The sequence below is a fragment of the Ahaetulla prasina genome, chromosome 3, assembly GCF_028640845.1.
Source record: "Ahaetulla prasina isolate Xishuangbanna chromosome 3, ASM2864084v1, whole genome shotgun sequence".
NCBI lineage: Eukaryota > Metazoa > Chordata > Lepidosauria > Squamata > Colubridae > Ahaetulla > Ahaetulla prasina.
The window spans coordinates 168,237-186,562 of record NC_080541.1 but is presented as its reverse complement, the minus strand read 5'-3'; the positions used below and the strand labels follow the sequence as shown (position 1 = coordinate 186,562).

Sequence of the window (18,326 nt, the reverse complement as noted above, 5' to 3'; positions counted from 1 at the left end):
TCCAGAACTGGACACGGCATTCCTGAACATGAGTGCTTATGGGAAGCATCTAGGTGTTCTGAGGAACCAGCACTTAGTATGAGCCAGCAATGTGCCGCAGCATAGCCAAGGCAGTCAAGATTACGAGAAGCAATCATGCCGCTTTATATTGCGGTTGTTAGGCCACAGTTGGAATGCTGTGTCCAGTTCTGGCTGCTGCAATAAAGAAAAGGTGCTGACGGTTACGGTCTATGTTCAGCCCCCACCCCTGCCCCCCAGCTCAGGAACACAGCCAGGTTTTTAGGGCCTTATGAAGGGCTAAAAGGGGGCCATTTTGATCTCCAAAGAAGGGGATGCTCCACAGAACAGGGGCCACTGTGAAAAGGCTCATCTTCTGGTCCCCCCCCAGCTGACACTGTTTGGCTGATGCTGGGATCTGCAGCATGCCCATTCAGCTCAATCTAGCTGGATTAGATTCTTGGGAAAAGGAGATCCCTCAGGTGCCCTGGAGGATGGGTTGGACCAGGAGAACCTCCTCTGACCCTATGGTTCCATAAAATATCATTTCACTGATAGGCCTTGATAGACTTGTCCTCTTGAGGAATCCCCATTAGTGGCCTTCAGTGGGTCTTGTGGGGAAGACTTTCACAGATCAATTATATACCAAGTGAAGAAGGGTCTTCTTCACCGGATAACTTTTGGTAAGCAGAACAAAAACTCCCTGATCTCTTGACCACCTCTCGCCCCAAAGGCTCACTCTTAAGGCAAGACTAAAGCAACCCTTCCTCCTTCTTCCTCCAGTGCCAGTTATGCTCTTCTACATCCATCCCTACTAATTCCCTGGAGCTGGCCAGCCTCTAGTTTCTGACTTCAATATTAAAATCGGGGTTACTATGGCCATCCCCTAGTTCTCTGGCACTCAGCAAGCTTTCAAGCGACACCTTGATTGATTGATTGATTGATTGATTGATTGATTTGATTTGATTTCTATAGCGGCTCATCTCAGTGGCCCACAATTCTGATTATTTTTTAAAACATTTTATTTATTTATTTAGAAAAAGTATATGGCTCTAGAATCAGTGACTCTAGGTGGTTTGCAAAGAACAAAATACCCCATATAAAAAGAGTAAAAACTAATCCCCACCCACACTCCTGGCAACAACAAGCAATCAAACAAGCAAGCCACTTGATGGGCTTCTTCCCACCACTCAGGGTTCCCCAGGTCTTGCCAGAAAATGTCAAAGTGGAGGCCAGCCTACTCTCCACGGAGATGATGTTCCAAAGCGGGGGAGCCACCAAGGAGAAGGCCCCTTTTCTGGGTCCCGCCAGATGGACCTCCTCAGGAGGAGGGACTCCCAGCCTCCCTCTTCTGGTGGGTTGGGTGGTTGTAACAGGGAAGAGATGGTCCTTCAGCTAACCTGTTCTCAAGCCCTGTAGAGTTTTAAAGGTGACAACCAGCATCTTGAATTGTACCCAGAAACAAATCAGCAGCCAATGCCCCTCCCGCAGGCCGATTATATAGGAACCAACTGGAGCTTCCATATGCTTTTCAAGGGCAGGCCCATGTAGAGTGCTTTGCAATAGTCAAGACGGGAGGTAACTAGGGCATGAGTGACTGTAAGCAGGGATTGTTGGTCCAGCAACGGGTGTAACTGGTGCACAACAGGGGTGAAATGCTACCGGATCGGACCGGATTGGGCGAGTAGGTAGCGGAGATTGGGCCTGGTTCGGAGAACTGGTAGTAATCTCTGGCTGGCCACGTCCCTGAACCAATCTGCAGCCCGCAGCCCTGTGTGAAGGCAGGCAAGCGGAAGACCACATGGAAGGCAGAAACCGAGGAAAGCATGGCAGGACTGCAGGGAGAGGTTCTACAAGGTAAACCAATGCTGGCAGTGGCGGGGGGGGAGTGAGGGAGACCCACTGTGCTCGGCCTCAGGGGGGACCTGGCAAGGCTCGCTTGCCTTTTGAGCATGGTGCATTCGGCTTTTGCGCTTGGCTTCTGCGGGGACTTTGGCTGACTGCCGCCCACTTGCCTTCCTCCCTGCATCCAGTCCATGACAGAGAATGCGCCGCTTCTGGGCTGGGCCACCCACCTAGAGGTCCCTGAAGGACAGGGTGTGCTCTGCCACTGCTGCCGCCGTTGGCACCGTGGCCGCACAGGAAATCTCCTCAGCGCAGCGCAGTTGCGGGATGGCGGGGGAGCCCAGGCAAGCTCTGCCGCCACCGCTGCTGCTGCTGGGAGCATCCACATGGGAAAACTCCCCAGCACAGCACAGTTCTGGAATGGCGGGGGAGCCCAGGCAAGCTCTGCTGCTGCTGCTGCTGCCACTGTTGCTGTCATTCCTTCCGTGTGACATCTCAGTGTTTTCTTTGTGGCTCCATCTTTTTATTGTTTCTTCTTTCTTCATTTCAATTTAAACTATTACCATTTTTCCACAAATACACTATTCTAATTATACCATTTTCTTACATAATTATCCATTGTTTTCTAAACTTTTTTCTAACCAATGGTAGAATTTATCCCATATCTTAAAATAAGGGGTGTGCATAAGAGCACAAACGTGCCTACCGTTCCTGTCCTATTGTTTCCTTTCATTATATTCAATTAATATAGTTATTACATACTTATGCTTATATATATGCTTATATATTATATAGTTATTTTCATGCTTATGCTTATATATACTGTTGTGACAAAATAAATAAATAAAAATATTCTGAATCCTCTCTTTCTTTCATCATCAAGATTAATCTATTCATTTCTGCACAATCTAAAATTTTTCTAATAATTTCTCCTTCCGGGGTATTTTCTCTGCTTTCCAATTTTGCACAAAAACAATTCTTGCTGCTGTTATTACAAATATAATCAAATAGATAGTTCCTTTACTGATTTTCTCTGGTAGAATCCCCAATAAGAACAGCTCTTGTTTTGAGTCAATGTGTTGTTGAGTCATTTCTTCTAACCAACCCTTTATTTTCTCCCAATAATTTTTGGCTTCTGGGCATGTCCACCACTGATGATATTTCCAGCATTTAGCTAATTTATCTTTAAATATTTTTGCCAGTTTCTCAGGTGGCATATGCCATCGATAAAACATTTTATATTGATTTTCTTTATATGACATTGTTAATTTGAAATTCCTCTCCCATAACTGTTGCCATTTGTCTAGATCTATTGAATATCCAAAATGTTTGGCCCAAGCTATCATTGTTTCCTTTACTTGTTCATCCTCTAACTCAATACCCAACAAAAAATTATAATTTTTTAAAATTAATTTATCCTCTGTTCCTGTGAGAATTTTATCCAGCTCTGTCTTTTTTAAGTAAAAACCATATAGTTTAGCATCTTTTTCATATCTTGTTTGTATTTGCATATACATATACCAATCTAATTCAATCCCCTGTTCTTCCAAATCTTGTTTCTGCTGTAATTCCCCCCATCTGTTAGTATGTCCTTATACCTAACAATATTTCTAAAATTAAAACTATTTGGATGTATTAAAGCTTCCATTGTTGATAACCAAGTTGGAATTTTCATGTAATATTTAGCAATGCATTTCTTATATAATGTCTATGAAAGTACAGATGTACAACAGAATCTACGTTACAGCAAGAGAAAATTAATATGGATTTTAAAAATATGTTACAGAACATACATGAAGATCTTAAGAAAGGACTAGAAAGAATGGAGGGAGAATTGAAATAAGTTAAAGAGATAATAGGGAACAATTAACAACGATTGCAACTAATAGAAGAAAAAGCAGAGACAACGGAGAAAAAGGTGGAAGAGATGGACCGCAGACTCACAACCATTGATAAAAATTAAGAAAAAACAATTTTAACCCACAAAGAAGACAAGGCTGACTTTTATTTAAGATTCCAAAACATTGAGGAGGAAAAGGGAGAAAATCTACCAGAGAAGATAGCAGAGATATTAGCAGCGGTGATGGAAGAAAATAAAGAAATAATTCTAAATGGAATTGATGAGACATACAGAGTGTATACAAGATATGCGATGAGAAATAATCTACCCAGAGAAATTCATGTCAGATTTACGAAAAAAACTTTGAGAACAGAGATATTGCAAATGATGAGAAATACAATGATAAAGCACAAAGGGAGAGAAGTGGTGGCACTGAAACAAATTCCAAGAAGAGTGAGAGACCTGAGAAGAGAATACCAATTTCTTACAAAATGTCTGATACAAAGAGGGATAAATTTCAGATGGCTGATTCCAGAAGGAATATTGGTGAACTGGCAAGAGCAAAAATTCAGATTAGACTCAATAGAAAAAACAGAGATATTTTATGAACAACACATAGGTCTTCAAGAACAAGAGAGATTGAGAGAAGAAAGGAGAGATGAACAGGAGGAAAAGAAAGAGCAGTCAAGGGAGACGACTAAAGAACAAGAAGAGAAAGTATTAAGAGAAGGAGCTCGACCAAAAGAAATTGGAGAACAAAGAGAGATAAGAGTGACCAGATCAACAGCACAAGTAAATAAATAAGAAATGGAGGAAGAAATTAAAGTAATATCTTTGAAAATAAATGGATTAAATTCGGCAATTAAAAAAAAGATATTTAACAAATTAGAGAAGTTAAAATTAGAAATTATATGTTTACAAGAAGTTCATATTAGAGAACAAAATAATTTTTTTGGAAAAAACAAAATCAGGGAAGTTGTATGCAACATTGGTCTCTCAAAGTAAAAGACGTGTGGTATTTTATATCAAACAGACAATTCAATCCAAACAAATATTTGAAGATGAAGAGGGAAGAGTGTTAATGGTAGAAATTGTAATGAACTATAAAAAAATATTACTCATAGGAATATACGCTCCAAATAATAATCAAGAAGAATTTTATGCAAAATTACACAGAAAAATATTAGAATATGAATATATTTAAATAATGGGGGATTATGATGCAATAGTGGATAACAAATTGGAGTATAAATCTACAAAAACGAGTAAAAAACCAAGGAAAACACTTCCGAAAACATTTCCCACAATTATGAAATGGTTTTTTATCTAAAAGACAAATTAGAGATAAATTAAATCTACAAGATGCTTGGAGAAAGAGAAATTTAAAAGAAAGGCAGTATACATTTTATTCAAATAGGCACATGTTATGGTCAAGAATAGATATGATGTGGATGTCTACAGATTTAATAGCTAAGATAGACAAGATTGATATAGAGAGAAATATATGAGCAGACCACAACCCGATAATGATGGTATGGAAAGGCCAAAGAAAAAGAATGAGATGGATATTAAATCAAACCTTGTTAAATGAAAAAGACTTTATATAATACATCGAAAAAGAATTGACATTTTTCTTCAAAGAGAACAGAAAAGACGATACATCATTGCAAAACGTATGGGATACCAATAAAGCATATATAAGAGGCTTGACAATAACTTATGCAGGGAAAAGAAATAAACAGAATAAACAAACACAAAGGGAAATAGAGGAAGAATATAAGAAATTAGAGAAAGACTTACAAAAAAATCCACAAGATAAAAAAATTAAAAACCTAATGGACTTGAAAAATCACAAATTGAATCTAATTGAAAATGAAGATTTGGCAAAAAAAATAAAATCAACAAAGCAAAATTTTTTTGAAAATGCAAATAAACCAGGAAGGTTTATTTATATAAAATGAAAAAGGAAAAAGAAAAGAAATTGATAACACAACTATTAGACCAACATGGAAAGATATGTTATTGAAATGAGAAAAGGAAAAAAATAATTGAGGAATATTACAAGAAACTATACCAACAAGAACAGATATCAGAAGGGAAAATAGAACAATATCTGGAAAAAGCAAAGATTCCTAAAATATCAGAAGAATTCAAAAAAGCACTAGAAGAAAGAATATCAATGATGGAATTGATAGAGGGGATGAAAAGACAGAAAAATGTAAAAACCCTGGGGCCAAATGGATTACCAGCAGAATTATATAAATAATTGCAAGATGCATTAAGTGATAAAATGCTACAAGTATTTAATGATTTACTAATAGAAGCCAAGGCACCGAAGTCATCGATGGAGGCATATATAACTCTTATACCAACTTGCAACAAATAAAGAATTATAGACCAATCTCATTATTAAATGCAGATTATAAAATATTTGCATCAATTATGGTGGAAAGACTGAAGAGGTTGCTGAATGAATTTATACATTCAGATCAAAATAGTTTTTTACCTAGAAGACAAATTAGAGATAATATACAAATTATATTGGACACATTGGAATATTACAAAGCTCATTCAGAAAAACAAGTGGCATTGTTATTTTTAGATGCGCAGAAGGTATTTGATAATGTGAATTGGCAATTTATGACCACACAATTACAAAAGATGGATTTTGGGGATAGATTTGTAAACATGGTTAAGACTATGTATAAAGATCAATCGGCAAAGGTAATAATAAATGGTGAAATGACATAAAAAGTAGATATCAGAAAAGTAACTAGACAAGGATGTCTGTTATCTCCATTGTTATTTATCTTGACGTTAGAGGTTTTAAATAGAAAAATAAGACAAGATAAAGAAATAAAAGGAATGAAAATTAAAAGAGAAGAATATAAGCTACAAACATTTGCGGATGATTTAGTATTCATTATGGAAGACCCAATGGAAACAGGCCTAAAGTTAATGCAACAAATAGAGGAACATGGAGCGGTAGCTGGATTGAAAATAATCAAAGATAAAACTAAAATCATAGTCAAAAACATGAGAGAAAAACAAAAGAAGCAACTAATGCAGAATCTAGATATTCTAATAGTGAAGAAAGTGAGATATCTGGGCATTCAATTAACTTCAAGATGTATTACATTGAAGGAAGATAACTACTATAAATTGAGGAACCAAACTGAAACAGATTTGGAGGAAAAATCTGCAATTATCGTTAATGGGAAGAATAGCGTTAATTAAAATGAATGTACTGCCAAGAATTTTGTTTTTCTTTCAAACAATTCTGATAAAATTGGAGAAGAAATATTTTGAGACTTTGAATAAAATGATGTGGAAATATATATGGCAAGGGAAAAAAGCAAGAATTAATATTAAATTGCTTCAAGACTCTTAAGACTAGAGGAGGATTTGGTCTACCGAATTGGGAACTTTATCATCAAGCAGCGATGTTAACCTGGGTTAAAGAATGGATTTTATTGAGAAATGCAAGATTATTGACTTTGGAAGGACGTGATTTGCAACTAGGTTGACATGCTTTCTTATGGTATGGCAAAAATAGGATACATGGATATTTTCAGAGACATTGTGTAAGAAATGGCTTGTTAACAATATGGGAGAGAGTGAAAAAAAAACATTACATGGAAATACCAATGTGGCTTTCAACAATAGAAGCACTGACACATCCGAATATGATTAACATGAACAAAATTGTATGTTATAAAGACATTTTAACTGAGAAGGGAGAGTTCAGGACTTAGAAAAACAAGGGATTGAGACTAATTGGTACACAAGATTGCAAAGACAATCTAGATATGATAAAGACTTGAAACAATATGGTTTTAATCTGGGGGAATTAGAGTTGGATCAGATACTGACTGGAAAGGATGAAGAAATGAATTAGAAGTTGTATAATTACTTATTGCAAGTTAAATTAGAAGATGAAGTAAAAGAGACAATGATAACTTGGGCGAAAAATTTTGGTTATGCAATAGAATTAGAGAAATGGCAACAACTATGGGAAAAGAATTATAAATTGACAATGGCAACGGCATATAAGGAAAACTTATATAAAATGTTTTATAGATGGCACATTCCACCAAAAAGGCTAGCAAAAATGTTTAAAGATAAATCAGCTAAATGTTGGAAATGCTCGAATTTGCCGGGGTCATATTATCATATGTGGTGGACATGTATAGAAGCAAAAAAATATTGATTTAGAATACAGACATGGTTAAAGGAAATGCTACAAAAATCTATAGAATTAAAGGCAGAGATTTTCTTATTGGGTATTTTTCCAGAAAGATACTGCAAAGAAGAAATGTATTTAATTATTCACATAATAGCAGCAGCAAGAATTGCATTTGCGCAAAATTGGAAGTTAGAGAGAATCCCATCAGAAGGTAAAGTAATAAAAAAGATCTTAGACTGTGTGAAAATGAATAGATTAAATTTAAGAATAAAAGATAAAGCGGAATTGGTGTATTTCAAGACACGGGAAAGATTTTATGTATGGTTAGAAAAGAGACAGAAATAAAAGACAATAGATAGATAAACAATGTTAATAAATGGAAAATAAATGAGAAAAACAGTTATGAAGAAATAGAAACCCAGATATCGCTAGAGTAAATAGAAAAGGGGGATGGGGGGACGAAGAAGAGAAGATTATAGATATAAATGTACAATTATGAAATGATGGATTGGGTAAAATAGAAAAGAAACCGAAAAGAAAGTATATATTATCAGAAGATTGGAGTTGCCCGGATACCAAACAAGGAAAATATCATACAACAAAGACAAAAGAAAGAAAGAAGAGAGGAATAGAAGGTAAGATAGAGGTGAAGGAGAGAGGGGGATGGAGGGAAGGAGAGGAAGATAAGTTAGGGGATAAGAGTAGGAGAGAAGGTGAGAAAGGAGGGAAAGAGAAGAGGAGTGGGGGAGAGGAGAGGGAAGTAGGTATGAGGAAGGAGAGGAGGAGGAAAAAGGTAGGAAAGGAGAAGAAGGAGAGAGGGAAAAGGGAAGAAGGTCTGCTGTAAAACGGAGGGAAATAAATGGTAGAAGAGCAACTCCAAATGTAATTAAAAGGTTTTATTTTTGTGCTTTCTTTAAAGAGAATATGTGTGTATGATTATCTATGAATAAGAAAATTTACATTTATAATATATGTATAAGAAAAGAAAAAAGAAAAAACATTTTATAAAAAAGAAAGTACATATGTATCTTACTTCTCCCATACCATAAAAAAGCATGCCATCCCAGTTGCAAATCATGTCCTTCCAAAGTCAGTAATCTTGTATTTCTTAATTCCACCCATTCCTTCATCCAAGTCAGTGCTGCTGGTGGTAATATAGTTCCCAATTTGGCAGTCCAAATCCTCCCCTTAACCTCGGATCCTGTAACATCTTTAGACTAATTCTAGCCTTTTTCCTTTGCCATATAAATTTTCTAGTTAACTTATTAAGATATTGGAAATAAGTTTTTTTCAAGTTTTATCAGTACTGTCTGGAATGGATATAATAGTCTTGGTAATATATTCATCTTTATGATTGCTATTCTTCCCATAAGTGAGAGTTGCAGGTTTTTCCATTTCTCCAAATCTTTCTCAATTTGTTCTTTTAGTTTATAGTAATTGTCTTCTTTTATCATTACGCATCTTGATGTTAAATGTATTCCTAGATATTTCACTTTTTTCACAACTTGAATGTCCAGTCTCTCTTTTATCTCTCTTTTCTGTTTTTCTATCATGTTTTTCACCAATATTTTCGTTTTTTCGTTGTTTATTTTTAAGCCAGACACTTTTCCATAGGCCTCTATTTGTTCTAATAGTTTAGAACCTGATGTAAGTGGTTCTTCCAGAATAAATACTGTCGTCAGCAAAAGCTTGCAATTTGTATTCTTCTTTTTTAATTTTCATTCCTTTTATGTTGTCATCTCGTCTAATATTCCTGTTCAAAACTTCCAAGGTCAAAATAAATAGCAATGGAGATAGCGGACAACCTTGCCTTGTACCTTTCCTGATTTTAACGTTTCCTATCATTTCTCCATTCATCATTACCTTGGCTGAATGTTTCTCATAAATTGTTTTTATAGTATTTATAAATCTCTCCCCAAATTCCATTATCTTTAATTGATTTCTCATAAATTGCCAATTCACGTTATCAAAAGCTTTTTGAGCGTCTAGAAATACCATCGCCATTTGTTTCTCTGGGTGTGCTTCATAGTATTCCAACACATTTAATATTATCCTTGTATTATCTCTAATTTGTCTCTTAGGTAAAAAACCATTTTGATCTATGTGAATAAATTCATTTAACAGCCTTTTTAGTCTGTGTGCCATTATTGAAGCAAAAATCTTGTAGTCCATGTTTAATAGTGAAATCGGTCTATAAATTTTTTATCAGTTGTAAATCTGCATCTTCTTTGGGTATGAGTGTTACATATGCCTCCCTCCATGAGTCTGGCATTTTTGCTTTATTTAGGAGTTCATTATAAAGTTCTTTGTAGCCTATGACTATCATTAAGTGTTCTAAGTGTTGTACCTTGATGAAGGTATCTTTTCTTTTATGTACACTGAGAGCATATGCACCAAGACAAATTCCTTGTGTGTCCAATCACACTTGGCCAATAAAAAAAATTCTATTCTATTCTAATTCTATTCTAGCATTATATTACTCATTATTGCTGGAAAAGTTTTGTATAGTTCGGCTGGTAGGCCATCTGGTCCCAGTGCCTTCCCATTTTTTTCTCTTTTGATTGCTTCAGTCAGTTCCATCATTGTTATTCTTTCTTCTATAGCCTTATGCTGTTCAGTTATTTTTGGTAAATCAGATTTTTCTAAATATTTTGTTGTCTCTTCCTCCAAAATGTCCTCTTGACCAGCTGCACTCTAGATGTGTCATCCCTCCCAATTCCTTTGTGTATCACAGGGGAGGAAGAAGAGATCTATGGTTCAGGAAAGGCTGCACAGGCGCAATACTATCCAGAGCCTCAGCCTTCCAAACAGTGACTAAGAGTTTGGCAAGACTATGCAACAGATTTACAGTTATAACCCCCAGTCCTTCTGAAAACCATCTGGATCCAGAGGTGGTATTCAGCCAATTTGCACCAGTTCGCACGAACCGTTGGTGGAAATTTGGCCAAGGTCGCCAAACCGGTAGTGATGGCCGGCTGGCCACACCCCTGAGCTGGTCCCCCAGTCACCACTCACTCCCCCCACCCGGGGCAGGGGGAGGGGCAGCCTGGCAAGCTTCGCAGCTATGAAGCTTGCCGGGTCAGGTGGCCCCCTTCCCGCCAGCCAGTGACTCCTGAAGCCTCCGGCATTGCAGCCGGCATTGCAGCCACAGCAGGCAGCCGGGTGGCTACAAAGCTTGCCAGGCTGGTGGCTTCAGGCCTGCAGCTTTGCTCTCCCCACCGCCACTGCCCAGGAAAACAGCATGGAGGCACGGGCAAAGGCCGGGCAGTGGTAGGAGGTGGGGTGCAACATGAAGGAGGCTCCTTGCAGTTCCTCGACTAATCTGGGCTGCATCTGAACCCACTGCCCTGAGCTGGTGGAGGCACCACAGGGTGTGGCTGGGTGTGCTAACCTTGTGGGAGGGCATCACCTGCCCACCGCCCATCAGCTGAGGCGCTCTCCGGGAAGGATGGGAGAGGCCGACTGCCAGTCCGTGGTCCCATGGCGGAGCGGCTCTGCATGGCCTGAGCGCCAGACTGCCAAAATGCGACCCTGCAGCATCTCGGTTCACTCTCGCCTCCCAGATGGCTTTTCTGGCAGAGCTGCCTGTGTTGGGATGGCCATCTCCCCACCGGGATGCTGTAGATTCTCCACAGAGAAAAAGGAGAAGAGAGAATCGTCTGTGGAGAATCGCTGCTGCCTCGTCGCACACTGCTACCTCATGGAGGCCTTTGGGGAGGTGGCAGTGGCGAGGGAGAAGGGGGAGCCCTGGCAGCCACACTGGGCGAGGAAGGGTGTGTGCTGTCTCTCCTTCACCGCTTCCCTCCCCCACCCCAGCTTGGCTGACTCTTTAAATCATGTCTCTTCATTACCACGCATACTCTCCCCCCTCCCCTGTGCTGCCCTGAAATGAGCCTGTCCTCAGTAGAAAGCATGTGTGGTAGGCTCCTCTCCAGAGCTGCTGCAGCTGCCGGACCCGAACATGACAAACCAATTGGGAAAGGATGGAGCGGGGAATAAGGTAAGGAGGAGGAACTGAGGCATCTTGGCTCAATCTCACTTCCTGGATGGCTTTTCTGGCAGAGGTGCCTGTGTTGGGATGCCCTGTGTCCCTCCATCCAGCGCTGCTCCTGGGCTTGTCAGCTTCCAGACAGACGTCAGATTCCCACCCTCCAGCACCAGTTCAGGAGTTCCTCCCTGTTGTGTACAATTCTATTGGTGGGAAAACATTCAAATCTCATTGGCTGGTACCTCAGCCAGGTGTGTATAAAAGGGGCACCTTCTGCCGGTGCCCCTCGCTGAAGTCTCACACTAAATAAAAGAGCTGTTGTCACTAGCTTGGTCTCGTGCCTCCTCACTGCCCGATCTAACACTCCCCACCCCCCAGGGGAGAAAGAGAGGGAAAGGTGGGGCATCCCAAAACAGGCACCTCTGCCAGAAAAGCCATCCAGGAAGCGAGCAGAGACGCCTCCATTCCTCCTCCTTAACTTATCCCCCCACATCCTTTCCCAATTGGTTTGTCCAGCTCAGGACCTTGAGAGGAGCATGCCATGCGTGCTTTCTACCAAGGATGGGCTCATTTCAGGGCAGCGCAGGTGGGGGAAGCACGCATGGTGACAAAGAGGTGCGATTTAAAGACAGGCGAGCGGTGGGGGGGAGGGAAGCGGTGAAGAAGAGGTGGCACACACCCCGCCTCGCCCAGCGTGGCTGCCAGGGCTTCTCCATCATCATGGGCTCCAGGAGGAGGAGGGGACCCCGTCTCCCCCATTGGGAAGCGGGCTAAATTTCACTGTGCTGCTGCGCAAGGCAGCAACAGCAAATGTGCCGTGAAGGCGGAAGGCTATTTTGCACAGCTTTTTTAGTTCCGCAAATGACAGTGAGAAACGCAATGAAGCTGGGCTTGTGACTCCCCCCCAGGGGAAAAGAAGAGGGAGAGAGGGAGGGAGGGACGGAGAGAGAAACAGAGAAAGAGAGAGGGAAAGAGGGAAAGAGAGAGGAGGGGGAGAGAGAGAAAGGGAGAAGAGAAAGAGATAGAGAAAGAGAGGGGAGGGGAGGGGAGGGAGAGAGAGAGAGAGAGAGAGAGAGAGAGGAAGGGAGGAAAGAGATAGAAAGCAGGAGGAAGGGGAAAGAGAGAGAGGAAGAGAAAGAAGAAGAGAGGGCGGGAGAGAAACAGAAAGAGCGAGGGAAGGGAGGGAAAGAGTAGGAGGGATGGGAAAAGAAAGGGGAGAAGAGAAAGAGAGAAAGGGGAGGGAGAGAGAGAGAAAGAGGAGGAGGAAAGAAAGAGAGAGAAAGGAGGGAGGGTGAGAAAGTGAGAGAATGAGAGGAGGAAAGAGAAAGAGAGAGAAAGGGAGGGAGGGAGGGTGGAAAAGTGAGAGAAAGAGGGAGGGATGGGGAAAGAGAGAAAGAGGGAAGAGAAAGAGAAAGAGGGGAGGGAGAGAGAGAAAGAGGAAGGAAGGAGTGAAAGAGAAAGAGGGAGAAGAAAGAGAAAGAGAGAAAGGGAGGGAGGGTGGGAAAGAGAGGAGAGAGAGAAGGGGAGGTGAAAAAGTGGGGGAGAGAAACGGGGAAAGAGAGAAGGAGGGAAAGAGAGAAATGATATTACGAAAGTTTTACTTTTTTATTGTTGCTAAATGTAATATTTCAAAAGCAGAAAAAATGAAGGGGCATAAAATTGCATTTATCACATTTTTCTTAGAACAATTAACTGAACTCTGCCTTGTTTATCATTATTTTAGGTAGTAAAACCTCATTATTCAGGTTAAATTGACGCGTTGGCACTTTGCGATAAATAAGTGGGTTTTGAGTGAGGGGGAGGGAAGTGAGGAGAGGGGCCAGGCAAGGCACCCCTTGACGTGAGTGACATTGAGTTGGCCACGCCCACCCAGTCACATGACCACCAAGCCAGACCCAACCAGCCACATGCCCACCCAGTCACATGACCACAAAGCTACACCCATCGTCATGAGACCACCAAGCCATGCCCACAGTCACATGACCACCAAGCCACGCCCAGCAAGCAAGCCATGCCCACAGAACCAGTAGTAAAAAAAATTGAAACCCACCACTGTCTGGGTCCATCAGTAGGTGGTGGCGAACCAACTTAGTAAGTCCTGCCCTCCTGCAAGGGGCTACAGCTCTAGAGAAAGTCATTGCCATTAGACTGTGATCTGACCAGGAGAAGGTACCAAAGACAGGCCCACCATTCCCTTGGTGCATGTAGCACTCTAGGCTTGGGAGCAGAGTCGGGTTTTTAGAGCTTTACGAAAGGCTAACAGGATTCTGGTCTCTGAAGGGAGGATGTTCCACAAAGCTCCCCTTCTGGTCCCTGCCAGCTGATGTTCTTTGACTGACAGGATCTGCAGAAGGTTCATTCCGTTTGACCTGGTTGGATGGGTAGAGACTTTGGAAAAAAAGGTGACCCCTCAGGTACCCCTGTGGTACACAAGCCATTTAGGGCTTTATAGGGAACCATCAGCACCTTGAATTTCACCTGGAAATATACCAGTAACCACAGCAGCTCATGCAGGAGTGGTGTTACGTGTGCCGTGTATCTGGCACCAGTTGCTGCCTGTGCAACTACATTCTGCAGCAGTAAAAATTTCTGAAAAATCTTGAAGGGCAACCCCATTACAGCAGTCTAATCTGGAGGTTACAAAGGTGTGAGTTACTGTGAGCTTTTTTTTTTTTTTGGCAGGAGCTCAGCCATTTCCATTCCCATTTAAGGTGCCAGGGCAAGTCCCAGTGCCCACCTACCTACCTGTGGGATGACTGCCGGGGGTCTCCTGGCGGTGAACAGTGTCGTCTGCTGGGGCTGCATCTTTCCCATCTGTTTGGTGGTCTGAAAAGGTCACAGTGGGAGAGAAAGTCCAAATGTAAACCGGATGTCACTTGCAATTCTCAGAATTATAGTCCCTATTTTCTAGAATTGGATAACCTGAAGAGCTGAATGAGTCTAGCTGCCAAGGCTCAGTCCATGCGGACGAGAGTCCTTGCAAAATCCTGGGGGGTCTTATAGCTTGGTCTCTGTACAATAGTTCTCCAATCTCTCACATCTCTGTAAACCCTTCAAATTCCACTCGCTCACTTATTTTGCAGACTACAGGCATATTTTAAGTGTCACAACAACACAAAGCTTGGTGAAAGAAAGGATATGCCCAGGAACTGAGTCAGCGTTTCCTGAAAGAAAACTGTCTGGTGGGTTTATCCAAGAAATGAAGGAACTTTCAAGGAAAAGGAGGGAAAGTACCACTTCCTGTTTGTTTGTTTGTTTAACATCACTATAAATGGTCACCCAGGTTGCTAAATGGAACTTTAGGCTGCTAACAAAAATTATATTAATAACATAAATAAAATAAAATTACACAAATAACAAAAATAGCAAAAAGTCTCTTTCAATATGTAAGGACAAGAGTTTGGTCTGGTCAGGAGGTGGCCAGCTAGTACAGGTAGTTCTTGACTTACAGCGATTCATTTAGTGACCATTCAAAGTTACAATGGCACTGAAAAAACTGATTCATGACCGTTTTTCACATTATGATCACTGCAGCATCCCCATGGTCATGTGATCCAAATTCAGACGTTTGGCAACTGACTCCTATTTATGACGGTCACAGTATCCCGGGACCATGTGATCCCCTTTTGCAACCTTCTGACAAGCAAAGTCAATGAGGAAGCCACATTAATTTAACAATTGTGTGATTAACTTACAACTGCAGTGATTCGCTTAACAACTGTGGCAAGAAGGGTCGTAAAATGGGGCAAAATTCACTTAACAACTGCCTTGCTTAGCAATAAAAATTTGGGGCTCAATTTTGGTCATAAACTGAAGACTACCTCTACTTGGCACCAAGCTATGAGGGGCTGTAAAAGACTACCAGCCAGAAATGACCTCAGCCACACGGGCTCTTGCATGCAAAGGGGCCCCAGAGGTCTTTGAGGCTCTGACTCTCAGATCCCCGACTGGTTTCTTCCCGCTCCAGGCAAGGGGGAAGGAAAGGCCTAGGGAGTGTTCCCTTTGATCATAGACTGCAGGCCCTGCTTGCCAAAGCCACCTTAGACCTGGCTTGCTTTCAGAGGTCCCCTGCTTGGAATTGGTCTTGGGTTCAGTGAATGAGGACGGCCTTGTTGCTGAACTCCTTTTCAAGCAGATATCCTCCACTAATTGAGCTCAAAGTCCAGATACCATCTTTAAAAAGTCAAGGGCTCTCACCAACTAAGATGCCCGTCAGTCAGACAGTGGAGGCCAAAGTTGACTTGCCCCTTGGTAGGACTTTCAACCACTACCCACCAGCACAGAATCTCCCAATATCATGGAGCCACTGGGCTGCTCTTGCCTTCACCCCGGTTGCCCCCACTGAGCGCAGGGGCAACTGACTCCCCCATCCCAAGATTCTGTTACCAAAGCCAAACCCTAGGCGAAAGTCACTCTTGATGGAAGGGCTTCACTTCCCCTTTCTTAAACCCCCCTTCCATTTCCCCTTTCTACAGCTCTTCATCACCCCTTGCGGGCCTTTGGTCTGCCCCTTGTGTGGGGACCCTGGCCAGGGCCCCTCCCCACGCTCTGCCGTCTGCTACCTGGCTTCCCAGAGGCTGCTCCAGACGGCTTGGCTCCGGACGGCTTGGCTCCCTTTTTTACCGGACTTCTCCCCGCGGCTTTCTTAGAAGTCATGCTCCTAAACTGGAGGGAAATAATGGAAGTGGGGAGGGGGCATAGGGAGGAGACGCATGGGAGACGCAGGGAGAAATCCATGACCACCGTGCATCCTGAAACAGATGTCAAAACGGCCATCTACCGGCCAGCATTATGGGCAGCTCCAAACAGGACTACAAGCGAAGAGGAGAAAGGACGAATTAATTTCGCCGGGCTCTGGGCTGAATTGTTGCGGGTGACGGGTGGGCGGAGCCATCGGGGTGGGTGGAGTCAGGCGCTGTGATCCTTCAGCCCTGAGAGTTTTGGCCGGCCTCCCCCCCTCCCCCCCCTCCGCGAGCGTGGGAAAGGAAGGTGGGAGCGCAGCCTTCGGCGTCTGCAGAAAAGCCGGGACGGGTGTCTTGAGGATCCGGTTGAATCCTCCCTTTCCACCTCCTAATCCTGGCCCTGCTCTGTCTTTTGGGACTCCTCCGGTGCTCAGAACCGCACAGGCATCTGCCAAAGCCTGGACCTAAGCCGAGCAAAGATGTGGGGAGGTGGCTCTTTGCCCACGGCCGATCATTGTGGGGGGAGAAGGTGGGGGAACCGCGGAAGGCTCCCCGGCGGGTTGGCATCCCTCGCGGCTCTTCGGCCGACGCTGCGGGCCCCGATCCTCGGCAGAAAAACGCAGGAGCTCCGCTCGGGGAATACCCACCCGGGGAGCCTCCCTGCCGGCCAGGCTCTCGCGTGCGCCTGCGATGGTCGCCCGGCAACCAGCGCGCCTTCTCGGCGCAGGCGGGGCCGGGCGCGCCCTCACGGCGCTGAGCGCGCTGCCGGCGGCGGTCCCGGTGGCCCCCCCCCAGGCACAGAGGGGCCCAGATTATTTTAATTTTATTTTGTCACAATAATATACACAAGCATCAACATAAAATAACTACGTATCATATAAGCGTATATATGAGCAAAAGTATGCAATATTAATTTGATATAATGAAAGGAAACAATAGGACAGGAATGGTAGGCACTTTTGTGCTCTTATGCACGCCCCTCATGGCTTAGCCCTTCATGGCTTAGCCTCCGCGTACCCTGGTTCCAGCGGCAAAAAGGCACGTTGGAGAAGCCCGCTGGGAGGGAAGAAGTACATGATAAACTCCTCCTAAAACTAAAATCCTACAGAATTTCAGGACCTCTTCACAATTGGATAAATGCCTTCCTGTCAAACACGACAAGTGGTCAAAATTGGCAACGCTCTATCAAATCCTGTTCCTGTCAAAAGTGGTGTTCCCCAAGGCAGCGTTCTTGGACCAACGCTCTTCATACTATACATAAATGATCTCTGTGACCTTATCTCAAGTTATTGTGTTCTCTTTGCTGATGATATCAAACTATTTAACACCACTAACAATACTTCTATTGCCTGGACTACTGCATGGGGCTCCCCTTGAGGAGCACCCGGAGGCTTCAGCTAGTCCAGAATGCAACTGCGCGGGTAATAGAGGGAGCTGGTCGGAGCTCCCATATAACACCAATCCTCCGCAGACTGCACTGGCTGCCTGTGGTCATCCAGGTGCACTTCAAGGTGTTGGTTACCACCTTTAAAGCGCTCCATGGCTTAGGACCGGGTTACTTATGGGACCACCTACTGCCACCATTTGCCTCCAACCGACCCGTGCGCTCTCACAGAGAGGGACTCCTTAGAGTGCCGTCAGCCAAGCAATGTCGGCTGGCGGCCCCCAGGGGAAGGGCTTTCTCTGTGGGGGCTCCTACCCTATGGAACTAGCTTCCCTCTGGACTTCGCCAACTTCCGGACCTTCGGACCTTTTGCCGCGAGCTTAAGACCTATTTATTTACCCATG

General features: G+C 43.0%; 1 protein-coding gene across 1 annotated transcript in view; it reads right to left on the bottom strand.

Moving 5' to 3' along the window:
- IQANK1 (IQ motif and ankyrin repeat containing 1) overlaps positions 1–16,657 on the bottom strand; it is an 82,843-nt gene extending 66,186 nt beyond the window's left edge. The window contains exons 1-2 of the mRNA XM_058178391.1: positions 16,419–16,657; positions 14,602–14,682 (exon numbers count right to left, since the gene is read on the bottom strand). Coding sequence (XP_058034374.1) covers positions 14,602–14,682; positions 16,419–16,632 — 295 coding nt within the window. The 5' untranslated portion in view covers positions 16,633–16,657. The remainder of the gene's footprint in view (positions 1–14,601; positions 14,683–16,418) is intronic.
- Positions 16,658–18,326: the final 1,669 nt, after the last annotated feature.